Below are 27,739 nucleotides of genomic sequence, written 5' to 3' on the forward strand. Positions count from 1 at the left end.
CAGCGTAAATATTCCAGCATATCGTTTATACATTTAAAGACGGGTTATTTTTGTGCCCGAGCGATAGAGCAAATTGATTCAGCGAACGAATCCCATCGAAAATTCTCAAAGTACACTCGCTTGAAAAATCAAGTGGTAAATTCTCGGTTCAGTCAGACATAAGGAATCTCATTTTGCGTGTATGGCCCCGACGAGAGCAGCCCGCGTAATTTTTTGCACAAAGTACGTGGGTAAAAAGGGAAAAATCGATGCGCCGGGTTCGGGTTTTTTGGCCCTCTCGGCGATATTGCCACACACACACACGCACACGTACACATACACACGAGCTTTACATATTACCTTGACTGCCAGTGGTTTCGGGCATTGGCGATTTCCAATCATCCTCGTATCGGGCCACGGCCCCCGTCTGATTCTCGCCGGCAACACTCGTAATGTTATCAGGCAACATAGTCGTAGTAGTGGCGTTACTATCGAGTCCAATCATCGTCGATGTCTCGGCCAAAGCCATCGTCGCCGTCGTCGTCGTTTCCCCCATATTCCTTTCTTCGGTCAAAATTTCTTGGGTGAGATTTTCCTCTTTCTTCGATCGCGCGGAAAACCCATCGATACTCCAATCTTCGTTCAAGACGTTGAGCAAGCTGCTGGCGTCGTTGCTGCTGCTGCTGCTGCTACTCGTGCTCACTAATTCCTGCTCTGCTTCCGGCGCGTTAATCTCGCTGTCGGGACGAGTATTGTTACGACGTTGTAATCGGGAGAGAAGATTTTTGAGACTCGACTCGGTCGTGTCACTGCTCGTCTTTGCTTCGGTAACGTCGTTTACGTTATCGTCGCTTTTCGCCTCGTCGTTCGGAAATGAAAGGTTGAAAAAATATTCACTCGATGGATCCTCGTCGTTTTCCACTTGATCCTTGAAAAATAAGGCGATGAAATTTAAATGTTGTTATCCATGCATTTTTGTCACTTTATTTTACTTTACTAATCGTTTAGTCAGTTTGTCGCACTTTAACATTAACAGCAGCCTCGATAGAAAGTCAAAAAGTCATCAAATGTAATCTCAATTCTCTGCTCTAATTTTAATTATCGATGTACCCTATTATTTCGACAGACGTCTGACTCATTCAATTTTTATATTTAGCCTTGCTGCAGGAAGCTTGAATAAATAATTCATCCTCGATTAATAAAACCACTCTTGTTATTATCCCAAATAACAAAAAGATGTTCCAAAAAGCACAAATTTTTGGTTATTTACAATTAATTATCGCTTATTAACACTAGAGAAATTAACATTTTAATAAAAAGTTTCTACCATTCATTTTTCTCAACGAAAAAGTAATCAAGGTCACTCGCTTTGAACGATTGAAACGATTCAAAACTATTAATATTCCAGTCACTCGAAATATTGATCTACATGAATAGGTGCGCTGCGAGGTGCCGTGTGCAAAGTTTACAGTTGACTTATAACCCTGATTTATAATATATTTATGTACATTAATAATTACCATATTCGATTTATTGCCACGCAGACTACTATTAAACGTCAATGTCGATATTTGCAGAGGCTCGTCGTACTGCACCGATTCGTTGGTGTACAAAGTCGTCGTTGCGGCGACTGACTCCTCCTCCTCCTCCTCTTCGGTGCTCGTCTCAATTCTATAATTGTCCAGTTGAAAAAATGGATTATTCATCATCGGGAAATGATCAGATGCTCGAGTGTACAGCGTAACATAATCGCTCAAAAACACTCGAGGCGTCTCAGGAGTAAGATTAAGCATCCGGAATTTTTGAGACACGAGTCGAAGGCGCTCATTCTTATATCTTCTAGATACACGCCTCGCGCGTAATGCACTACAGTCACGAATATAGATATTCTTGAGAGAAAGGGAGAGAGCAGCCGCTGCCGTGCGAGAAGTCGCGATGTAAAAATAAAAAGAGTCTCGATCGCGAGCATATTGGCTGTTGAATTTTTCACCGGCAGTATTACGCAGTTTTTTGCACGCGCATAGGTACGTACGCCTGCCGATATGTGCTCGGTAATAATACTCGAGCTCTCGCTGCTGCTCTCGTTTGCTTCGGCTTCATCGCTCTTCTCTTGTCATGCATATATCGCTACTACGAGAGAGAGAGAGAGAGACGTACAATGTATACGTTAAGTCCGACCTGCTTCGCGTTACGCCATGATTTCAATAGTGATATAGCTAGGGCGGCGGCGGCAAGCAAGCAAGGATACGAGCCGACGAGCTATATTACACGCGATCTATACATACATATGAGATACACTTTCTTTCGATTTAGCTTCGGTGAATTGCTTTTTTATAAGGCGCCCTTGCGCGCGCGCCTTCTGCACCGAGCGGTACTATAACTGCCTTGCAAGAGAGAGAGAGAGAGAGAGAACGTGCGAGTAGTCTCCTCTACATCCGCTATATATGTATGAGTTAAACATAAATGTTTTACAAGTGGCGCCGCAGGCGTAGGAAAAATTTTTCTCTTGTTTTCTTAGAAAGAATTTTCAACTACGTTAAAAAATCGATCGATGCCTGCCTCTCTCTTGTTCATTCGCTTGCTTCCATCGATATATTACCTCGAGAGTGTGTACACGGCCGCGCGCCGATGTAGCCCCTCGCCCCCCNCCCCCCCCCCCCCCCCCCCCGCGATACGCATGCGATGCACACGCACACACTTGCACTCCGCTATCTACGGTCGTGTATGCACTCTTTGATTTTTTGTTATTTTTTTTCTTCGCCGCTGCTGCTGCTGATGCTACTGCATATTTTGTATTTTGTATCGAAATTTTTCTGTTTCTTCATTCTGTTCGCGATGATAACGATCGGAAATAGAAAGTTAATTGAACCCTTAATATAGAGCTCCCAACTACTCGCACGCGTGTATACAACTAGTGCAGTAGCCCGCGAAACGAAGGTATTTTTTCATTTCTACCGACTGACTCATTAAGCTAGATTCGTGGAATTGCTGGTACGCACGTTTTAACAAATTATTCGCGAAAATTGTATAGCTGCAACAAGTTGTCGAGCAAAAGGCGCGATAGAATTGATCTCGAACCGTATGATGCGATGATTGCTTTGAATAGATTGGACAAAATTTACATCGCTTCGCTTGATTATATATGCTGAGCTTTCTTTTTTCATTTCATTAATAGAGCTATGGCAGCAATTTTTGTCCCCAACTACTATTTAAAACTGCATTTTGATTAACCTTCTTGTTAACATTCATCCGATTATCGAGGAATCAGTGTCAATCAAGAGATATCGGCAAAAAAAATTGATCAGTAATTTTTCATGAATCTAGCTCAATGAGAAAAATATTTTGTACGAAATATTTTCTAATATGAGTACAAACAATGATAAAAAAGAATCATAACTAACGTGTAAATGTCGGTGAAATTGTCAAAGGCATCAGGGGTGGTCTGAGATCGATCTCGATCGGCTGCTAAATTCTGGAATGCCTTAATGACGAGCCGCACGAGCCTCAGCAGATGTTGCTCGGTCTGATGCCGGTCCTCCGACGTTCCCTCCGGCTGGCGCAGTTCTTGCAGCAACAGCATCAACCTCGACCAGTCGGTTTCTAAGCTGCCGAACGGCACCTCGACTACTTTTTCTCCGTCCTCCTCTTCGGGCCAAGTCGTCGCTTCCAGCGTGACATTTTTACTTGGCCTCAAATGGATGTCAAAGCTGGTCATGTTGTCGTCGTCGTCTTCGTTGAGCATGACTGCATCGCTACCAGCAGCAGCACCGGCGACGGCGGCAACGACGTCACTTAGCTCGCTAAAGCAGCAGTTCAGCGATGCTGAAAAAGCAATCGCTGCAGCTCACCGGCAACTTCCCAGACGGGATTTTTTTTCTTCCTCTCGTATACACAGTATACGTGTACACACACACACACAAACGCACGGCGCGAGCCATATGAAAAAAAGTACACACAGTGCATGTAGCACGCATGGCTTCGATCGTCGAAATTGAAAAGATTGACCGAATGTCATTTTCAGCTCGAGCGCGTAGCCCGCTATACGTGCAGCTCTAGCTTCGATGGCCTAGTTATGGTTAAATAGAATCATGCATATTTGCGTGCACGTGTGTGGGTGTATGTACGAGTGCGGCTCGCAAAAAAAAAAATTCGTGAAAATGCACACGATGCCACGTGGAATATGTGCGCCACTATGCCAAAACTTGTTTGATGTTCCGATTCGTTGATTGAATATTTTATCATGAATAAATTTATATGGAAAGAAGATTTAAAAACTTCCGAATGATGTATATATAGCTGAGAGTGCCGATGCACCAATTCCTGCAGTAACTATTTAAAAACTCGTCTCGCTTAATCTTATTAAAGAACTCGATTTCTGTCGCGATGCAAAATTTCAGCAAGAAAAAAAGTATTTAACGAAAGGGTGTGCAAAAATGTATAAGTTGCATGGGCGCGAGTCTTACGCGACGCATCGACGGTTGTACGAGTAGAGCAGCGTGGGTTTTTGCACTCGAAGAAGTAGTCGAAGTATGCAAAGTGTAGCTACTATAACGTAGACGACGGTCGGACGCGTCGCAGTAGTATACTATACGTATATATAGGCACATAATATAATAAAGGGAGGCTTACCAGTGTGCGTTGTCGAGGCGTCGAGTGGCATCAGCAACAGCAGTGATAGTAGCAGCGTCGACGTAAGGACAGACACGGCTGCTGAGCTTCGCAACATGACTGGCACCGCTGACGAGAGATTAGATTCACTCTCTCGCTCGCTCGCTCGCTCTCAGGGCTATGTTATTATTGTGATGCGCGACTTGCAGGCAGGGCACTTTGGTGTTTGTATATGCGCCGTAAATATCCGCCGCTTAGTCCATGTATAGATATACGATATATTGTATAACGTACGGTATACGATGTATTAATGTGGTCGCAGGTTGATGCTCCTGATAGTGCACACAGACGGCTTAAATATCGATTAATTCCTTCATCCTGATGAATCTGTGGAAAATAAATATCCTTCGTTGTTGCTGTTGCTGTTGTTTTTTTGTGCATCCGGTTCGGTAATTATCCGCATTGATTTACTCGGGCTTGAGCTTTTCATTTCTTAGATACAATCAGGTAAAAAATAAAAATTCTCCTCCCCCCCGAATGTATACAGATATATCGCGAAGCTGCGCACTTATTTAGGGCATGGTTTTATCGGATGCAAATATCCGGTGCGCGATGAACGCGCCATTATATATGTATGCCTGTGTATATGTATAATATACACACCGAAGGCTGCAACAACAATATAGCCGCTGCACGACGAAGCAACGGCGCAGCAATGAAACTTTATAGCTCCAGCTCGATTTATTTCTCGGGCGGGTTTTGCAGCTTCTTCGTTCTTTTTCTCTTCTTCTTCTTTCTTCCTTCTCCCGCTGCTTCTTCTCCCTATCGTATATGCGCTTGGGCGTTTTCGCATGTCGCGCCGCTCCGCTCGCGGAAGAATCTGGTGCAATGCGCGCGATCGCAAAATTGAATTAAGAACTAAGAGCGGAAAAGTTCCGGCAGATTGGACACACACATACACATACACACCGACTTGCACGCTTTACACGCACACAGAGAAAGAAAGAGAGTGAGAGAGTGAGAGAGAGAGAGAGAGATGGAGAGCTGGAAAGCTGCTGTTTCCGTCGCTCCTGCTGTCTGTATGGCCAAGTTTGCCCAAGTTTTTTTTGTCGTCGTCGTCGTAAATGCTGCAGGGATATATCGCTTTGTTCGCTTTATCATATTGATCGACCGTTTTCCATTCAATCATTTCATACTTTTATTCAGATATACTTCCAATAATAATGCAATCGTCCGCGTTGCGCAAACTCGGCTGACTATACAGAAGTTCTCGATGCCGATACGATATATACACTGCAGCAGACTGCAAAGGAGCCTTCGCACCTCGTAATCATTATAATATAATTATACATTTATGCAAGCGTGCGCATCGCTCGACGCTCACATTTATGCTTTACTAGGACATGTACTCGCGCGCGAAGCGATTTAAAAGCTATATAGCGTAACTGCGAGTCGTGTGTGTGTGTGTGTGTGTGTGTGTGTGTGTGTCGAGTCGAACTTTGTTGCACTCAAAGCGAACGGCGGCGGCGACTTTCATATCAAAGACAATCGCGCCGATCGCTCGATGTGTATACATTCGCGCGTTCGAGAGTTGAACTCGTATCGGGGCTAAAATACGAAAAAAGTTTCATCGATGCCCCGCAACAAGTACTACACATACGCGAGCGAGTTGGCGTGCATATGCGCGCCGCGGATCGTTGATCAAATGTCGCCGACTAAACTCGAGCATTTGCATAAATACGACGACGACGACGACGACGACGCTCTCTCGCAACTATCCTCGTTTTAATGTAAAACGTTGAGTGCTTTGTCATTTTAGCGTACTTACAGCGTGCATTAAAATAATGTAATATATGTTGACGCATTATTACATGCATAACAAAGTATAATGGCACGACACTTATACTTGCGCGTATATGTAGCAATTACAAGAGTCGAACAATGGCTAATTTTACATTTTATCATAGATATCAATTAACAAAATAATTCTGAGGAAATGTTTAAATTGGCCTGTCTAGCTCTCTTTTCCCCTGTCTCTCTCACTCTCTGAGCACTTGGGCTTAATAGTGTAGTTTGTCATTAACTTGAGTCTGTGTACGCACACACGCATGCTACATAATAAATGAGCCAGTTACACAGACGCGGCGTACTTGATGTATGCAAGCTTCATACGCGAACATGCCGACATATTATGAATGTACAATGTATACGTAATACATACATGCGGCAACTAAGCTAAGTGAATAAATTCATGGCCCTTATGATACGATGCGCGAGGGTGGAAAAAAAAACCCTGACAAAATGCTAGGCGATGTGCGTATGAAAAATGCAGAATCTTGGGTATACAAATCAGCGAACGTCGATCGATGGTCGAACGAACGATGATCCTTGCATATTTCACGAGCGGCTCTGGGGCAGTAGCGATCGCGAATATAAACAAACGAGAAGCGGCGATGCGAAAAATTTTCCAAATCCATACAATGTGGTCCATGCGATGCGATCCCAGAGCAGAGCTCGCGCGTGTAATGATCGACAAAAAAGGCGCGTGTGCACGAAAAAAAAGCAAGCAAGCGAGTGAGCGCGAGTAAACGAATCGTCCGGAGTCGACTCGTGTTGATTTGTACTCGCTCTCTCGTCCTCCGTGCACCATAAAGTTCGCATATATATGCATATACTTGAACGCGCTTAGTACATAAAAAAAAACTGACCCGACGCACACAGCTGCACCACCAGCACACACATGCAGCATACGTACACGCGCGTGCACAAAGTACGCTCACGAGCCATCCTCTTTTTTTCTCTGGTCCCTCGCTGCTGCTGCTCGCTGGATGAGTTTGTTTGTGTATCTCAAAGCGCGCGAGCCTCTGAACATGACATGTCGATTTTTCAGAATAACGTTTTTTGGCACATTTTCAGGATACCGCTCAAAACCCGCGAATCTCACGGGTTACAAATACATATACCTTTGGGCTGCGCAATACTTTGCCCCGTATTCTATGACTGCACGCCTTGCCAGAGACCGAGAGAGTATGAGAGCGCGTGGATGTATCTACGATGTATAGCACAATATGTCTTTCACAGATGTCAATTCAAAGAGCTCGGAGTTTTGACTCTACTTCGGTACTTTTATTCAAACTCTATGGTTTTTCGATGGATTTGCGAAATTGGAATGAAAGTCATCACCGGTCGGGACTTGTCATACTAATCTAAATTGAATTCATGTAATACATAATGAGTCAAGTTTAATCGCAATCCCAACGATAGCCCTTTACCGAAGTTACTTCATTTACAACGTTAAATTAAAGTAAAGCTCAGCAATGTTCTAAAAAAAAACAAAAAAGAAGAGCAGAAAGTGCAATCGATGCAAACTCAATTATTTGCTAAAAATTACGTAAAATGGAAAATACGCACGTGTTTACATGGCGCACTTACTAATTGAGTTGCGTTGCCTTATCACGCAGTCATGTAGCGAATTTGAGAGAAATACTCCAATACACTTTGGCTATATGAATAAATTAAATCGCGCGCACACACTAAACTTCCTTGACTGCACTTGTAAAAAAGGATCATTAAATTTTCAATGAGCGCAAATACTATAAAATTAACATTCTAATTTATGCAAAACCAGACTGTAACGAGGCTTCGCGAATAGTAAACACATGCCTTGTGATGCAACCGTATTTTAACATTGCATTCACCCACAGTCATCGATTATCAAACTTTCACAATGCAAGCGTAGAGCAGAGACGTTGTCATGGCGACTATTTTGAAATGCTTATCATTATTATATTTATAATGTTCGATCTGCTTCTGGGTAGCGCAACTTTTTGGCCCGACGTTTATAATTTACTCAAAGCAAGCCCGCGTTCAATTAATTAGAAAGTTTTTTTTGTAAAACTCAAATCATTTTTCATTGTATTTTCAAGTATCAAAACTAATAATTTTTAATGAATCGTCACAAACTAAAAGTGGCAGTTATAAAATGAAAACGAATGTTCTTTAATTTAAAAATAATTCTTCAATTGATCATTTCGTACAACTAATTAACAAAATAATAATTTAAATTATTAATTTTCAAACTAGCTGTATTAAAACTAACACAGTGTTTGATAAAAGATTATTTTTTAAAGTAACGTCAACTGAACTTAATAAGCGTTCGTAATTATTACATAAATTTATATATGTTAAGTAAAACTAATTTTGAATAAATTTTATTTTTCATTCAGTTCAAAACCGATATTATTAACTTTTTTTAAGCAGCAGCAATCTTTTCATTTTAATGAGAACAGGTACAATAAACTATAAAGTATGAATGCATAACACTGCATAAGCACTGCAAAATTTTTATTTTTATGGCTTTAATAAATAGTACTCAATGCTTTAAAATTAAAATATTGATAGTGACCTTTTTTAAACAAATATGCACGTATATGAAACTTTGGTGCGCGATCTACCATATTGTAACATCGATGTCCCATGTTTTATATAACACTAAAATTTGTATACTTTTGGTTTTTTTTTATATTATAATATACCTATATCGTGGTAATATGTATACACAAATATAATCATCTTTTGATGTTTATACAAAAAATTATTATTTTACAGTTACATGAAATAACTTATGTTTATAGATGATAACATACAATTATGATAAGAAAGATTTCTTCCTATCCTTTGGCATTTTTTCACATTAATTGATTTTAAACTTTAAAAATGTAAATATTTTTAATTATTCTTCAATGATTAATTTTTTTCAATTCGTGAACCAAGATTCAACGTCTATAAATTTAACTTTTTGCCGTAAATTTTTTTTTTTTTATCGGTCAGATATTATAGCCTATTTAGTAAATATTTACAAGTAAAAATTTTGACTGCACAGTGTTACTTGAAATTGAATAGATAGTGAATAAAATTTTTTCTTACGTTATTACTAAAACGAACTAATAGATCATTTGTGTACAAATACTAGACTATTTTCAAGAAATAAAGTAGTTCGAATTTAGAAAATGTGTAAGCGCAAAGTAAGTTGATTCACTTATATCTCACTTTACTTTTTATTTGTTCACGCATATATATAAAAATTTCTAATTGATAATCTTCTAAAGGAAACATGATTTTTTCACAAAAAATGCTAATATGGCAACGATTCTGTCTATTTTCTATGGAAATTATTCAAAATAACATTTCAAAAAAGTGTGAAACATGATGATCGGTCTAAATAAGAGAATAGACCTAGGTATGCATGTGTTGCACTTGAAACAAAAGAAAAAAAGTGTATAATAGAATTGGAAATCCTAGTAATCTAGTCATCATCATATTGAGTAATATTTGATAATCTCTTATAAAATATATGGTAAAGTTATAATTCTTGAATTAGTATGATTTTAAATATTCCCAACAAATTGAAAAATATAACAATGTTAGATATAGAACTGTCTAACATGAAAATGTAAAATAAGTTTTACTTTCCTACATATTTAATATCAATATGATCATACATAATTCTACGAAAAATCTATAAAATTAATGACGGTGAACCAAAATTTCGGTGAGGTGAACAAAACTAAGTAAAAAAATATAATATCTTAAATTTTCGCATTAAGATATATTAATACCATTACGATGTTACTTACGATTAATTTTTACATTCATGTTAAAAAGTGAGCATAAATCATTTTTATATTAAGATCTTCAAATGCTAATAGCGTTTCTAGATATAATAAAACATGATTAATTAATTCATTTACGCTCATTTATTTTTCTATAATTCATTGTGTCATCATCGTAGATTATTTTGTGCGTATATTACGCACTTTATGAATATCACAGTTTAACAATGAAGCCACTTACAATTCCAATACATTAACTCCTTATGAATGAACGGAAAAAATTATGTTTATAATTAATCAAAGCCTATTACAATGTAGAAATACAAGCGGCTCGTGTTTCATACATGTAACGTTGATAAAATTGAGTAACGTTGTATTACAATAATAATTTATTTCACCAAATCAAAAATTTTTAGGTAAATAAAATTTGAACATTAGTAAAAAATAATTCCCACAATTTTTCAATCAACCAATTTGGCAATCATAACGAAAATAAACACGCAATAAATAAAATGCTAATTTCAAGTAAAAAGAGAAGACTTGTAATCAGTTGAAAGAGATACCGACGTGAAACAAAAATAAAAATAACGATAATGTGAAAAAACTTAACTTTCTAGAGACTCCTTTGAAAGGTATTAATAACTCAAGATTGCTAAAGATCTTTTCACATAATATTGTCACGTGAAATATTCGTTATGTTTGCTTTTAGCTTAATATGATAAAATTTATGCAATTTGAGATATAAAATAACATTTTTAGCATTTTTGCCAACATAATAAATATAAGAACTACATTTTCCATTTGTATATAAAAGCAAATAAAGTACACAAATATTAATAAATATCGATGAAAATTTGATTAGGTCAACACCTAGTAATATTTTCATAAATTTAGCAATTTGAAAATTTTGGTTCTTTTTCGTGATAGAATCTAATTATTATAGCGTTAAGTGGACACTCCTTAAACGTTGTGATATTAATTGATAATGAGCATTGATAGTTAATAAGTGAGTCAACAATTTTAATAAGCCATAAATTCATATTTTTCCATCTTTTTTGATTTTCTACTTTAATGATCAAAAATGAAAAATTGTTATAATTCAATTTAAAATAAACACAATTCAAATGAACTAGGACACTTGAGAGTTTTCTTATCTTAGATTAATAAAATAATTATCAACGTGAAATTTACAAAAGTGATATGTAACTCATGAAGATAAAAATGTTGAAAATGAATAATATCATTAAAATTTTCGCGTATAATTAACACAGTTTTTGGAGTGACCAACCAGGCTTATATGTCTCTATGGCAAACGTAACAATGGCTTATTAAACTAACACTAGTGCACAATTCTTGGAAAAAATTATCTTTATAATATTATAGTTTATTTGTAGAGTGCTTTTTACTACTCACTAGATAGCCTTTAATATTTTGAGAAGAAATTGATTAAAAATTTCATCTCTTAAATATTTACTTCAACGATGTAATATGGTTTGCATACACAAAAAGATGTGAATGAGCATAAAAATATTTTATATATTTTATACATATTTTTACAGAGAACAGAAAAATGGTTCAGCTGTACTTTACTTTATATCTCATTTGAATAATTGCACTAGAAATCTGGACCTTTCTGCGTACAAAACGCGCAATATATAAATTTTTCCCATTCTCTCAATTTTTTACAATCTTCCTTTCATTCTCTTACACACTTTTATACAATGAATATCTACACGTACTAATCCGCATATCAACGGTTGAAACGTTAACCAATTTATCTCTCTTTTGGTCAGAGTAAAGGGCTCATCACTTTTCGTAATCATTATTATTATTTGTTTTTTTTCACACGTTAAAATTACAACAGAATAGTTTGCTCCTTAACCACTGATACATTTCAATTATCATTATCTTTTGCTCTCTTCCATTGTGTATCTCAGTTTACAGCTAGATAAGCGCGAGTCAAAACGGATCCGCGTTAACTCGTACAAGGCATTACTGACATATAATATATGTGTGTGTGTGTGTGTGTGTTTGTTTGTTGCAATAGTATACATAACAGTGTAGTTGGATTAATTAGTTTAGATCACATTTGTACAACGTATAATGAAGGCTTGCATCGGCTCAACGATATAGGCTGTAAAATGAGAAGATCGAGTGAGAAGAAGGCTCGTTCGCGGGCGCGTCGTCGAAATTAGTCGTCGTGGTCACGTGCTTGCTTGCTGCTGCTCATCGGTAACTGGCCGCCTCGAGCATCTCTACGAAGAGTTTGTTCATCGGCACCTTGCCGGTGCGATAGACACTGGACCAGAATTTGCGCACGATGCCGTCGGTCTGGCGCAGGCCCGGCAACACTAGGAACATGTGCTGGCTGGCGCGCAGCGCCTGGCCGGGCCGCACCGCGCCCACGCAGTCCGACAGCGACATGAGGATGGAGTCACGGAAGCGTTGCAGAGCCTGTGGCTCGTCGAGTTTTGCGTCGCTGTTGGCCAGTATCAGGGCCTTGAGCACGTAAAACTCCTCGCGAGACAGGCTGAGCCGTTGCACCCTGTCGACCATCTGCATACACTGGGGACGATACAAGAGTTACGTTCAACGATTGCACTGACTTCGAGGTAAGATTCTTTCTTTTTTTGTCCATAGTATCAACACCAGGCATGCCAATAATTTGAAATACTTACGTGAGAGTACAACTCCAAGCAATGACACTCGCGAGCCAATCTCTCGTCCAGGGTGAAATCTTGAGCGAACCTTAATTTTCCAGTGTTGGGCATGCTTCGCCAAGCCAAACTGAAAGTGAGTATCTCGGCCCAAGTGCTTTGCAAGAGTCGCATCTGATCGTTCAGAGGTAAATTACTGAATCCAGGTATTTGTTTGGCCCAGCCTGACATTAAAATAACAATAATTTTTCGATCGTACTAATAGTGATTTTAATTTGAACACTGAATTATTGGTTAAAAATGTACTTACCAATAATACCAACGAGCTCCCTGTCGTAGAGATCCGATAGTTGACCGAGAAACCGCTGATCGGGATCCATGGTGTGTGATAGATTCGATACTTGAAGCATGTCAGGTTCGCAAGCAATCAATGCCTCGACCATTTTATTATCTGTAAATATATCGTTATTTGCTTTTGATGCTTTGATAATAGCTCGAGCTTAATTGCGTTGAATTGTTTGTTTTTATGATACAAGTACAACATAAAATTTTGATCAACGTTCCGCTGTTAACAGCGCGAAATTGTCTACCCATGAAATCAACGCACACTTGCTCTATCTACACAAGACAAGATGAATCTAAAGCTTACGAATGAAAATTTAACACATTGAGCAACAACTACAAACACACATACAGCTCACTTACTCATTGATTCTGCGTAGCCAGATGATCCTAAGTTAGCTTGAAACATTAAAGCAAAAAAAAATTTCTGATAAAACGGTTCATGAATGACTAGATATTAGTAAACGAATATGTTAAAAACGAGGAATAGTACCGCTTTCTAAACTATTTTTAAATCCAGTTGGTATCCGTCAATGTCGATATTTATATTAAAAACTTTACAGTCATAAGTAAAAACACAAAAAAAGGAATGTTAATTGTTTCAATAATCAATTTTTTAACTAATGATGCAGGTGTAAAAAAATGCTTCAAAATATTTAGCATTACTATGTCAAGCTATAAAACTGATTAATAGGTATTAGAAAAAAAATTTCAAAATTCTGCAGTTTTTTTTATCACTGAAGTAGCAAGAATTAGAGTTAAAAAAAATATCGAGGCACGCGTAGAAAATAAATAAAGTGCAATGAATTACCTTCGAGCGTGATACTTTTGCCAGGCACATAAGGATCGGTGCTGCGCCGATACTTTTGACGTCCGCCCCGTACTCGATCGAGCCTGACGCCTTCTTTGAGCATACCTTGACGTAGACACTTTTGAAAACGACACGCTTGGCAAGCCTTGCGCCGTCGCTTGTTTATTTCGCATTCGCCGCTGGCCGGGCACGTGTACTCGATGTTACCTGTGAAGTTACTCGCTACTTTACCATTATATTGGCAGCTCTTTGCCAGATATACAACTGAATGTGTATACACTGACGTTATTTCACAATGCATGCGGACGGATTATTATGCACGGTCGGTTGTTATGGAGTTGAAAATGAAATCGACTTGACACGTCGCTCGCATTCGTAGCCAAAAAACTTCAACAAATTTGCGGGGTAAAAAAACAATGGCTCTCAGTCATCGATTTTTTTAGCTCTCGAGTACGTATTTTACATGCGTTCATTGACCGGTATAACTAAAAAAAACCGGGTTAAATCCCAAACTACGAGTCACTACTTTTTAAATCTCAAAAATACGCGTAAGATATTTGTCAGATAAATAAAACATGATTTTGCCTTCAAGTTTCTTATGCAATGAATTTATGGTATTATTTAAATAATTTAAATGCAATAACTGAGACGTAATTTCAACGAAACATTTAGAAAAAACTGCACAATGATTAAAGCTCAATGACTTCATAGACTTAATGCCAATATTTTAAAATAATTTTCAATTGAGAACTTTGTTTGACAACTTTTCAAATCAATTTCACTTTATATCTAGTTATTTTCATCTTTAATTGAATCATTCGAAACTACGTACTCTTACCTTGTATTGTTCTCTTGAAAAATGCTTTGCATGCCTCGCAAGAGGCTACTCCGTAATGGAAACCACTAGCAACATCTCCGCAGACAAGGCACAGCCTTCTAGGCATTATATCTTCTTCTTTGGCGCTATCCTAAAATTAAAACAAAAACAAATTTTAAGAATTTATTCGATTCTCTGCATCAATTTACATTTTTTTTTTTTCATGACAAAAAATATACAATGCTTGAGTATAATATCTTGATTTCATTCTGTCAAATCGATATATCTAATTAAAAGTTCTCCAGAATTTTAAACATAATCATTTTATTAACAGCATTGAGACTTCAATTTTTCTTCGTTTATGTATTTCTTTTTTCAGACTTTGGTCTAAAAATATCTCTGATTATTCAATTGTCAATTAATTCACTTATTTTCTTCAAAAATGCATTCGACCAATCGTGTTTAAAAATAAAAAATAGAATTTCAAGTTTGTGAATAATTTTCGAGGAATGTTAAGGCCATGCGTTAGTGTCAAATTCAATAACTGCAGCCGCTACATCGTTTATTTTTCAAAATTTTTTTAAAACTTTTTAAAAACTTTTTTCCAAACTTTTTTAGCCTGTACATAATGAGTGTCTGTTAAAAATCGATTCTACTCTCTAAACCATAATTTTATAAACTCAAATAGTTGCAAACTAATCGATAGACGATTATGCATTCGATGCATAATGTAATGTACAAATTAGCAACTCGTAAATACATGTATACATGAAAACACATATATATGGAGCTTATGAATTTATGGATCTTATTATAAAATTACCTCCGGTGTGCCCAGCGGCTGCGTCGTCGAGGAGCAGTGGTGCATTTCAGGACTCCCTGGGCTGCCTGCACTATAATCTGGCAAATCTATCTTCGTGCACAGCGCCTGTACAATGTCAAATTAATTATGCTACGAATAAAGAGACTCATTCATGGTTTGATTGCAATGTTTCGATGATCATTCAGTTTTTCAAAATCAAGCCAAAAATTTGGACTACAAAGCTAAACTTTGTCCCGCAGCATCTATTTAACGATTATTTATCAAGAAAACTCGTTAATAATTAAAATTAGATCGCATAGCAGAAAGCAAACGCGTAAAACTGATACTACTTTATCGTAATGATGCACAACTCCTCCATGACATAACCACCTTACGTCAAAGTGAAATTGCGATGTAAATTGTATAACTTGAAATCTTTATCATATAGTGCTGCCTCTCGACGTCGTAAAGATTATTTGGAATAATAATGACAAGAATAAAATTAAAAAACTTTATTAATAGGCATACGACAAGTTCATTCAATAAGCTAACTAGTAAGGGAAATCATAATTTTTGATTCTATTTTAGACAATCGAAATTATTGAGTACCTCCTGTGCTTGCAGCGTCGTGGTAGGCGAGCACATCTGATAATTCGGAGTCGGCGTGGCGGGACTTTCCAGTTCTTGTTTGATGTTCGGCATGGTCGTCCTATTGTTGCCGATCATATTCTCGGTCGGATTTCCTGACATCATGCAAACCTGAAATTTCATTGAAAAAAAGAAGTACATTAACAAAACGTCTTTTCAAATCAAACTTTTAATAATTCTTTCATGGTCAATTCATCACCTGTCTCATTCAACGAAAAATAACACGCGCAGGATTATGCGAGAATACAGGATCGGAAAAAAAAGAATCGCATACATGTGCAAAACAAAATACTCCAAAGAGTTTTTTGTCCCGAGAAAAAAAGTGGCAGTGCATCGACGGCGCGATAAAAATGCGCGCCGATGAGTATAAGCGCGTGACACGCTGAAAAAAAAAAAGAAAAAGAGGTTGCACTTCTTTATACGCTCACGCGCGCGTGTTCTCGCGCAAGCTACTATTTTTAGTGGGACCTATAATGTATAAGAGCATTTTTAGAAACGTGAACGGCTCCTGAATCTCGGCGAGTATCCTCAGAGCGGCGTATGTGCCGCGACGTCACCACGCGCACTTATGCCGACGTTCGAAATAGAAGCGCGCACCTGCTCTAATTTTTTCGCAAATCATATAGCCCGCCTCTTTATTTTTTATTTAGCATTGACCTCAAAAGTAATCTTCGAGCTCAAATTAAATTCGTCAAACCGCATTATAAACAGAGTGGAGTTCGATACTTTTGTCTCGAAATGCATCTTGAACGGTTGCGGAGTGAAAAAAAACACTAGCCGATAATATAATCGAGATGCTTTTAGCAGCAAGAGAGAGAGAGAGAGAGAGAGAGAGAGAGAGAGAGAGAGAGAAAGAGAGCTTCAATGATACTTGGCCCGATTACATCAATTGCAATAATATTAGAATGGAACGGTGCTATTTGGTTCAGGGGGCAATTTGAATCACGGCACAAAGTAATTGGTAAACTCAATTGTATGGTCTGCTATAGGGCCTCTAACGTATGTATATGGACACTTACACGCTGCACAAACGAGGTCGACACAAACATCTTCGTTATAGACACATTTTTTTTTCTCAACTTTCGTCAAAGTATCACTCGATACTACGTCAATGTTTTCGCACGATATTCTGCAACTGATATATTATTAGCGAATAAATTTCGAACTGATTTAGTATATTAATCGCGAAAAAATTATCGGCATTGATTATAAGCCTCGCTTTTATATCAACGATATATCTTATTATTATGTTAAAATATTGCAGTTGTATGCGGATAGATAATCGATATTACTGGTATTCCATGTCAGTCATTCAACTTTTAGATTGATAAGTCGATAGAAATTTTCAGCTACTCTGGGCCACCTGAAATTTTATTTATTAACTCATCGATCTCAAACGTTGCGCATACGTTTACAAACGTTCAAACGATGATTTAAAAATACCATAACATTAATAAGCTTATCTCAAGGACTTTGATTCATCAATTTGTACGTTACACCTAAATAAAAAGTCTAATCTACTTTACCATAGTTTGATTTTTATTTAATTTTTTGTTATGCAAAAACTTTCATATTTCAGAATAAAATCTCAAATCTATGAAAAAAAAAATCAATTTGAGCACTCATTTGCAAAATATGCTTTTTATTCGACAAAGTTGTTTACCAAAAAGTTCTAATAAGAGCCAATAAAACAATATGGGATGATAATCGAATTTTTTGATTTAGCCAAGACACGAAAAGCACTCGTGCTTGTCACGTAGATTATCTTGACGAATCTTGGAAAAAAATAAATAAATGCATATCATGCAGAACTGCATCGGACATCGTGAAACAAGAGTTTGGTATTATATGCATTTAAATATTTGAATGAGAGCGCGTGTGCAGAGTGTGCAGTCGACTCCGAGGCGCTCCCGACTGGCTCGCGCTTGCGCTCCAAATTCGATGTACGTAAGTATTATATTATATATAATACGGGATGAGCCGAGCAATTCGCACTGCAGCAGCGGCGGTGGCAGCGGCGCGGAATATAGCATGTGATGTCAGTCCTCGGCACATTATAATAGTATGCACATGCGCGGCGCACCGAAGCTTCGGTTCGGAGTGCAAAATATCTATATATCTATTCGTAAATATATAGTGGGAGGAAGCGAACGAGCGAGCAAAGGCGATCAAGAGTGCGAGAGAGAGAGAGAGAGAGATATATCTAGCTGCCTGGCCTTGAACTTGACTTTCCGAGGAGTTCTCGTGGCCGCGATCGCGAAGGCCGACTCGCTTCTCGCCGTGTAAGTGTATACGTGTGCAAGTGCACACATGTGTGCATGCGAGCATATATATATATATATATATATGCACACAACACACATGCTTGGGCAAATTTAGAAGAGCGAGGCTCGACGAAACAGCCGATGGCAAAAGATACTTTGCTCGCTCGCTCACGCACTCGCACTCACACTCACGCACCCGTACAATGGCAGTCGCCGAGAGTATACATTTGTTATCTCTTCTCTCCCTTTGCAAAATCTTGTCGTCCATGTGTCGGTGTGTGTGTGTGTGTGTTAGGCGTCCTTGGCTACACCAGGCCTATATATAGCACACACACTCACACGCACACACGATACGTACATATGCGTCTTGTAAATATAAATCCAAGTGTTGAGAATGTGTGTCTGACGACGACGTCGCGCCGGTCCTCCTCTTTTACGCTCACGGTAAACGCACTTACGTACAGACATATATACGCTATGAATGAGGAATCGCTTTTGCCTCTCGTCTCTCCTTTCTCGTCTCTCGTGCTCGCTCGCTCGGCGGTTGCGAGTCGAAAAATAGTAAGAGAAACAGAATAAGAGGAGACGCAAATTTGCCAATAATCTTAGCCGATCGACAGAGTTCATGGCTACGGGGACTTGGCCTGAGTTATTTACCGCCGCTCGACTGCCACCGCTTTAGAAATGTTTCATCGTTTGCACTAACAATATTACACACACAACGAGAAACCTGGAATAGGACAATTCGATGGACGACTGTCGTAGCGTAGCAGCTGTGCTATACGACGTTTGCGAGAGAGAGCTTTTAGCGAGCTTCGAATCGTCGAAAGTTATGGTAGCTCGTTAGCCTCCGAGCTTTTCCGAATACGAGAATTATTGGCTCGGACGTCTGGCGCGCGTACCGAGGAGCCTATATAACAAAACGACGTTTATGTACCTTCGAACCGAACTGTAGTAGTATATATATACGAGCTTTGCTCTAGTTGGCTGCGACGAGTCTACGAAAAACGCCTGCGTGCGCGCGCGATTAAACCTTATATATCGCGCCGAATCGATTTCGCTCGAGGATAAGAAAATTAAAGCGTGATATACGCCCAGGCCAAAATTATAATTGGAAATTTACAAGTAATTTTTCGCACCTTCATTCAAAATATTGATCGAGTGCAATTAACGCAATCTCATAAATAAAAGTGCAGAATCGAGCGCGTTAAAAATTATAACGATTCCGGAGCGGCGGAAATTATCAATTTGAGCATGAATTTATACGCAAGTCGATGCGTGCATGTTATAAGCTTATTACGCGCATTCGCGCTCGATAACGCGCGCGCTTAGGAGGAACAAAGATGTTTTTCCCCAAAAGTTTTGCGCGATCTAAAAATAAGATGCGAATAAAAAAAAAAAAAAAGAAGAAAAAAAAATTAAATGGAATGGCTCCGCGTGTCGATACACTCATAACTTCCTGCTTTTAGCCCTCTCTTATATACCAATGCACTCTTGGCGATCGCGAGGCAATCGTGTGTGCGTGCAGTTTCGTCGAAGGAAAGTCTCTCTCTCTCTCTCTAAATAAATCTACGAGTGCGTACGATATGATACTCTCGAAAGAAGCCATATATAATTTCGTAATTGGTCGCGCAGTGAAAACACGCGGCATATAATATTCAAATATCCGAGAGAGCTTGCAGTGCCATTTATAACCCCCGCTGCGACGCATGTACGATCGGCCGCGCGCGCGCGCTGATATGTAATATCTTATGAAGCAACAACGTCACCGCGATCGTGCACGTTTTCGTCTCTCGCTCTCTTACTCACTATTTTATAGCTGTTACCGTAATCGTCATCTCGATTATAAACCACGCGCGCGCACGGCGATTCTTTGCATCTCTTCGCTCGTCGCACACACGCTAAAATGTGCATATATCATACGCAGCACGCGAAATGGATTCAATATTCTCAATTGTCAGTCGGTACAACGTCGCTGCTCTCTCGTGTGTGTGTGCGCGCGCGCGCGCGTGTGTGTGTGTGTGCTCTCCGATGCGCCGCGCGACTGATATAGTCGCATTTTTTACAAGGTTTTTTCTTTTTACTTTTTAATTGAAGCTCGAGCTCTCGAGTGCTGTAACACAGGCAGCGCCAGCGCAATGATAGAAATACGTATACAGCCTATCATCCCGAGGCGCACACGATAGAGAGATGATTGAAATCGGCAAAATATATGTATACCTAGAGATGCATGTCTCTCTCTTTCGCTCTATCTGAGTATTGATCGAGGAAGAGATCAATTTTCCGCTTTACATGTGAACATTGATCGGCTACATATGATCGCGAATATCGCGAGCCGCTCCACGGGAAGAAACGCGTGTGTGGTATAGAGATGTCGAGTCGGAGCGTGCGCGCGGATGTGTGACGCGTTGCCAGCAGCAGCAGCAGCGAGATAGTCGAGTGCGGCAACTAAATGCTCAAATCTTGTCAAATACGTATAAAATGATATTACGTAAGGGAATGGTAACGAGGAAGCTTTTGACAGTGATTATTGCGCGTACTCTATCATTGTTCGCTCGCAACTTGAAACTTATATATATATCGATCAGCTTGGAGAATGCAATATTTCCTCCAAAGACAAAAAAAAAAAAAAAATAATGAAAATGTAAACTAAGTAGTAGTAACGCGCAGAGGTGTCGATTACTTTGCGGCTCGGCAGCAATAAGATATCGTTGTACTATTTGCCGTGCAACAATTTTATAATCCTTCGATTGAACCGCATTTACAATATAATTACTCAGCTGCGGCAGTTATTGATTTATTTACTTATCATGTTGTAACATATAGCAGCTTGCATATGCATTAAAGGATCTGCATATTACGCGCTTTGATTTCTCCGCTCATTATATTCGCAGCTCTAATTGTCTGGTCGCTCCGCCGTCGAAAAATACTGCGATAACCGAGAGCCGAATAATTCTTTTTCTTTTTCGCTTCAGACGACCTTGACCAGCCCTACCACCGAAACAGGGTTCATCGATCGGGAAACAAGTGTAGGCGGCGCGCGAAATATAATGTGCCAGTTTTTCACTCCGTATTTCGTGACTCGGAATAAAATGCAATAAAAACAAGGCGCGAGCGCTGTATTCTCGCAAGTCGAATTTTGTTTTAATAAAATTAACGACGTTTTACCGATCTCCCGCCTTTTCGCATTGATTTTTATTTCGTGTCATTTATTATTATAGCACAAGATATAAGTCATTCCGGAATAAAAAACAAATAAAAATCCAAATTCAATGGCTTGCACTCAACCGAGATGCGAGAGACAGTTGAAAGCAAGAAAAATAATGGCTCGGTAGAAAAAAGTGTTTTTTACATTAACATGTATACACATGTAAATATACAGACATACAAGCGTACACACATGTATGAGTAAGTATATACACGTATAGGTGAAAATCGATATTGAGCGTCAGGGTGTATCACAGGGTCAGGGTTGCGCGAGTTGATACGTACAAGGTCTCGGCCACGGCTCGTCTGGTATACAAGTGAACGTTCTTTTTCTCCGCTCGTATGGATTATACACACCGCCGTCTGGGGCAGACACGCTTTTCAAAGATCACGTCTAGCAACATTTCTTCCTCTTTTGTATTTACTGTCGAGTAATATATTTGATTTATGGCACTTGCTTTTGGGCGAAATTTCGCTGCGTCTCTGGCGTATACGTTCCTTTGTTTGCAGAAAATCAATAAACATTTTTCTTTATCGTTTAATAAAAGAGAAAAGTTAGCTTGAAATTAAAATTAAAATAGTAAAGCCCACGTAGCGTGATTATTTTTAAAAGCTTTATTAAATTCTATTTGCACTCTAGACGTATAAACAAGAGCTTGTTTGATGGTGTTTTATGAATGAAGTTGCAGCTTCTATTTATTCTACATCTTTCAAATAATTGTAATAATTTTTATGTTGTTGTCATTCAAACCGTAAGAGATCGCATTTTATTACTAGTATTCAATATTTAACCCCTGGTTTAGGAATTTAAATATATATAGAAAGGATTACATAAAACAACAAGTTACGAAGAAAATTGTTTTAGAGTAAATGATAATTAATTATTTTGATAAGAGGATTACTTTATTTATAAGTGGTAAGCATCATTATATATGAGTAATTAGATCAATTAAAGAAAATGCGGTAAGAGTTTCATTTCTCATTTTGTGATAAGATAACATCTTTAAATTTAACGCGTATTCATGATAAAAGTTAAAACTAAATTTTCTCGATTTCTACACGACCCAACATCATTTATCCAGACTATTGATTATCATAAATTTTACAACACAAATCTCCATAGATTCTGCTTTCGCGATTCGTCGGGGACTTTTTTTAAGCGGAATCGAGCGCATTCAAAGTTGCAACGAAAAACGCATGTCGTCATCAAGGCTGCGCACCAACAAAATATTAATAAAAATAACATTGGCCGTCTTATACAACGTGCAGTTTATATTATTCCGCTTGTACAGCTGGAACATCGAACACATTTCCGATTGTTTTTCATGACGATTGAGATTTTAATATCCCAACAATGTGACGATTAATTTGCAATAAACCAGCAACTTTTAATATCGCGCCTAATTAAAATATGCACATGAACATGAAGTTGCATGGATCAATGAAATTCTAGCGGAGATAAAAAGATTGGCTTTAAACGGAACAATAGTAAAGCTATAATCGATATAGCATTAGGTGGGGAACGCAAAAAAAATTTGGAACACCGATCATCGAGATGGAGACTTTAAAACTGCTTTACGCTTCAAGGCCGTTCTTGCTCACGCTCACTAGTGTACGCATACAACAAATTCATACGTAGTAACTATTTTTAAAGTGGGATTGGTCATAGTTTGACAAAAAGCTATTAAACAGCTACTCGACGAGAAATCGAGTTTTTCAAATCATCCTCGTGACAATACAAATTATAATTCAAATATAAAATGATAATTAATGTATTCAAATAAATGAACGCACTTCTCTCATGAACACATACGAGCAATTTTTACAGAATTATTTTTAAAAAGCCTACAATATAAAAGTAATATTATATTGTATCATATTATACCGACTAAAACATTTATACTTAAAATAAAAAATATTGTTTTTTACGAAATGTAGAATGAGTCTTTTTAATTTGTAAACTTTTATGAACGAAAGTAAATACAAATAAATATTTTTTCAGTGTCAAACCCCTATAAATAGACTGCTATGTGCAATGCACATTGTGAATTCTTTTGTCCAATGGGGACTCGGATGTACAATTGAAATACCTGTAAAAATTAACTTTCTCGGCTTCATTGATCGTAAAATTCGTAAAGTCCCGACAAAAAGTGCAAAATTTGCATTTTAATCGGAAAACTCTTGCATCGGAATAAAATTGCGTCGATGTACAATTTTATTGGCTCGTTCCTCGGCACATGGAAAGCAAGCCAGTCAGTCGTGTGCGAATGAGATGAAAAATTTTATTGTGGAAAATACGACGATAACAAGTTCATTAGAATCGTCGCACACACATGCGCAGGAGGGTTGTTGCAAAAATGGCACATAACGCGAGTTTTTCAATTAGGGTCAGTTGCAGAGCTATCAAAGTTCGAGCTCGAGCGAGTCCGTTTCTTTGAATGTATATACTGTACCAGAGCACACATGCATTAAAATATATCTATATTTGCCAATGCAAATGTAATTTTACGTTTGGAAACCATACGAAAATATTTTTCAAGTGGGCCCCCCTCTAAATGAAAACTTCATTTCCTTAGCTATATGCATTGTCGCGAAAAGAAAATTTCGAATCCAATTATGTAGTCGAGAAGTTTGAAAAGAAATCTTAGTGATGTAATCTGCAGCGGTATTAAGTTTTTTTTTCATCAAAATTACGCTTGTATCTGCATAACAGACTTCTGGTTTACGTAGGCTGAGACGCGCGTCGAGACACACACGCGTGTGTGTGTGTGTTGTGCATCGCACAATGTAAAATACTAGCTTCAAGATATCACTTTTCGTTAGTAGGCAACGCGTACATTTAATATCTCGTATACATTTTTTGTAATCTTATAGAACATTTACGCAATAGTTTACTACAAAATTTTTGCATTCTCCGCGAACTGATAAATGATGAATTTTTAATGTTTTCAATTGGGTTTATCTTTCGGACAGAACTCGTAAGAACTTTCGATTCTTCGGATGCGGACAAAATCGCGATTATAATAGGTGTCTCGCTTCTAATGTGTACTGGTATTTTAAGTATATTACGCAGGTTACTCATGCTCACGAGATGTTTTATTCGAGATAAAATGCTTATGTAGTAACATCATAAACATCATCTATATAGCAGAACCCGTTGCGGCGACTCGAGGCGAAAAAAATGTAAATAAACAATCGACAGAAAAATTTTTCCCTCGTCCACGCACACATACACATACACTGTGTATTCGTTAGTGTACATCCGATCTATAAAGCATCTCGTGCGTTCGCTCTGTCTCTCTCTCTCTCTCTCTCTCTCTCTCCCTGTCACACCATCCCGCACGCCGCAAGATCAAAACAAATCACACCGCCTCGCTTACAGCGTGTATTCTCTCTCTCTCGCTCTTCTTATGTCGCGTAATACCCCCTAAATGGTGGCTATTAAACATATATAATATACTTTACGCGTGCACATTATCGCACAAACGAGTCAATATAATTCACAAATATATCAACGTTGTAGCTCTTCCTCGTTTCGTCGTCGCCGCGCGCACGTACTCGTAATTTCGCATTTTGTAAATTCTGCGCACACAACTATATGCATTGATCGCATTACAATAATGAAAAAAAAGGCACAGCGAGTAATCGATAAAGAGGGAATAACGAAAGCGAATTCGAAATAAACCGCCGTCGCTGCTGGTCGCATTAATTTTAATAAGCGTAATTCAAATATATACACTAAAACAAATTCGCATGACGAGGCGCGTACACGAGCTCAAGTAATGTGCGAGCGCCTGGCGCGGAGCGACCTTGATAATGAAAGTCTCGCGGTTCGCCGGCAGTAGCAGTAGTAGCGGCAGCAGCAGCAGCAGCCGCATCGGACCGCCGATCGATCGTTCGATCTATCATCCGCTGGCTGAGCGTCCACTTTGTGCTCTCTTTTTTCGATTTTGTCGCGAGCTCAAAAAAAAAAAAAACAAAACAACAAAAGGCCAAAGATAATACTCACCATGTCGTACATCCAAGTGTCCATGACTGTCTCGTACATATTTTTGAGTTAAAAAATTTAGCGGCCTGGCAAGTGGAACGAGGAGGTGTTATGAATTATAAAAATCGGCAGGTTTTTTGTATTTTCGGTTGACTATATAAAACCCGTTCCCCGTTGGCTGCCAATCTCGGCCAAGCTTTATAACGTGTCGCAAAAATGCGCTTGTATATTTGGACGTTGTTATCGACTGCAGTCTATCGCTTCAGATAGTTACTTGTGTAAGAGAGAGACTGTCCGAAAAGGTAGGATAGCCGATCGCGTCGATCGATCATATCGGCAGAATCATCGTGATTTTGCGGGCTCACAACGAAATCGGCGCACTGAGAAACAACGAGTAGTAGTAGTAGTAGTTGTCGTCGTCGTCTTCTGGTATCGGATGATAACCAATCGGACACGCGCACACCACCGTTTAAAAAAACAAAAAACGAAGGACCTCCTCCTCCTCTTCCAAATAGTCGTCAACACATACAGTAGCAGACAACAAAAAACTGGCGAACTGTGTCTGTCCGTGAACAACAATAATCGTCGAGGCAAAACTGGAGAGTGCAGCAACGAAAAAAAAAGTTAGAGGGGGTCGAGCGAGCGATGTTAGCAGCTCTGCGGGCCGTGCGCGACTACTGCCACAGCGAGTGCTTTGCTCATCTGATGTTCTGCTGCTGCTGCTGCTGCTACTGCTACACTTGCCTCCCCGCGATCTCCTTGCCTGTGCAGCGTGTATACATACAGCATATAGATATAGATACACAAGCGTGCATGTATATACAGATATATAGTGCTATACGCTCGTCACTTCGGAGCTTCGCGCATCAGCACGCATAGATCGTATATATATGAACATATATACACGTAGGGTAAGCTTACATGTATACAAACGCACGCAGACTCGAGCATAGCAGCTCGACTATATAGCGATGTGTAGATGCGCGCAAAATGTATATATACGTATAGACGCGCCGAGTCGAGATTATGCCTGTGTTTGTACATAAATGCTTCGTGTGTGTGTGTATATATAGGCGCATACACAGAAGAGGAGCGTCGGCTACGTCAGACTACATCGCATGTGTATATATCGTCGTCGTCGTCGTCGTAGCGTACCTACATACATATATACGCATTGGCACGGACTGTTGTTGTTTAATACACGAGGAGGGAGACTTTACTCTCTCGCTTCTTTGCTCTCTCTCTCTACTCGCAGACCAGCCAGACTCTGGCTGCGGCTCTTTGTTGTCTATCTATCCTATATACCGAAGTTTGCGAGCTCACATGCGAAAAGTAAATGGTGTTCGTTGGATGCTACGACGACGTTTTTTGCCATAAATCTATGGCACCTTATAATGTAAGCCACACGCAGATACGAGCGGGCGCGCGAGCGAGTAAGAGAGAGAGACAGAAAGAGAAAAGAGGAGGAGACCCCCTCGGAGTCTTTTCTTTTGCGCCATAATCGCTCGCCTCGTATGTATATGTAGCATCTCACCAAAGGGGGTTGTTTTTATTATTGGTCTCTTATACTCTATGCGCGCCCAGGGGAAGAAGGGTTCAAGGTTCCTCGGCTAAGGGGCTTTTGCCCTTTCTTGGCTTTCGAGTCCTATATTTGTATGCATATACTGAATAGATCGAGAAAGAGAGAGAGAGAGAAACTGCCTCGACATAACGGAAGAGGCTCGCATATGGAAAGAAGGGTTAGCAAAATAGGTATCTAGGGCACGCATTGTATAAATACTGGGCCTACAACTTACTTACTTATGCATGCACGGGAGGTTTTAATGTGGCTGCTGGGGAACTTTAAAAAAGAAAAAATATTTCTCCGGCATAAGCAGGCGAGGCGCCAAACACAGAAAAAAGCATTTCGAAGTTGATTTGTCGCGCTGCAAACGCATTATTTGTATATCTCGGTGCGCACGTTACGTTTAGCGAGTATACAGTCGAATAAACGTTCTCGACTGT

General features: G+C 38.9%; 2 protein-coding genes across 9 annotated transcripts in view; both read right to left on the bottom strand.

The window, feature by feature from the left end:
- LOC106653920 (suppressor protein SRP40-like) overlaps positions 1-8,236 on the bottom strand; it is a 41,622-nt gene extending 33,386 nt beyond the window's left edge. For 4 of the 5 annotated variants that reach the window (XR_002763634.1, XR_002763633.1, XR_002763636.1 and 1 more), the window contains exons 1-5: positions 8,020-8,236; positions 4,609-4,974; positions 3,381-3,801; positions 1,500-1,650; positions 340-907 (exon numbers count right to left, since the gene is read on the bottom strand). Coding sequence is in view for 1 of the 5 variants with exons in the window: in XM_023462663.1 (XP_023318431.1) it covers positions 340-907; positions 1,500-1,650; positions 3,381-3,801; positions 4,609-4,705 (1,237 nt within the window). In the remaining 4 variants the exon portion in view is untranslated. Of the gene's footprint in view, positions 1-339; positions 908-1,499; positions 1,651-3,380; positions 3,802-4,608; positions 4,975-7,998 lie in introns of all 5 variants that reach the window. The other variant, XR_002763635.1, reaches the window with a different exon arrangement.
- Positions 8,237-11,715: 3,479 nt separating this feature from the next.
- On the bottom strand, positions 11,716-26,419 carry LOC106653907 (steroid hormone receptor ERR2). Of its 4 annotated transcripts, none has more exons than XM_014373562.2 (9): positions 25,757-26,419; positions 16,238-16,387; positions 15,650-15,754; positions 14,848-14,977; positions 14,010-14,216; positions 13,562-13,597; positions 13,167-13,307; positions 12,878-13,080; positions 11,716-12,764 (listed from the first exon to the last, which is right to left on the bottom strand). In XM_014373562.2, the coding sequence occupies exons 1-9, from the start codon at positions 25,793-25,795 to the stop codon at positions 12,426-12,428; spliced, it is 1,350 nt and encodes a 449-aa protein (XP_014229048.1). In that variant the 5' UTR covers positions 25,796-26,419; the 3' UTR covers positions 11,716-12,425. The 4 variants fall into 4 exon arrangements, with proteins under 4 accessions (XP_014229048.1, XP_014229045.1, XP_014229050.1 ...); XM_014373559.2 differs by having other exon boundaries at positions 14,010-14,231; XM_014373564.2 differs by lacking the exon at positions 13,562-13,597.
- Positions 26,420-27,739: the final 1,320 nt, after the last annotated feature.

Source organism: Trichogramma pretiosum, unplaced genomic scaffold (assembly GCF_000599845.2).
Source record: "Trichogramma pretiosum strain Unisexual culture from Peru unplaced genomic scaffold, Tpre_2.0 scaffold11, whole genome shotgun sequence".
Lineage (NCBI taxonomy): Eukaryota > Metazoa > Arthropoda > Insecta > Hymenoptera > Trichogrammatidae > Trichogramma > Trichogramma pretiosum.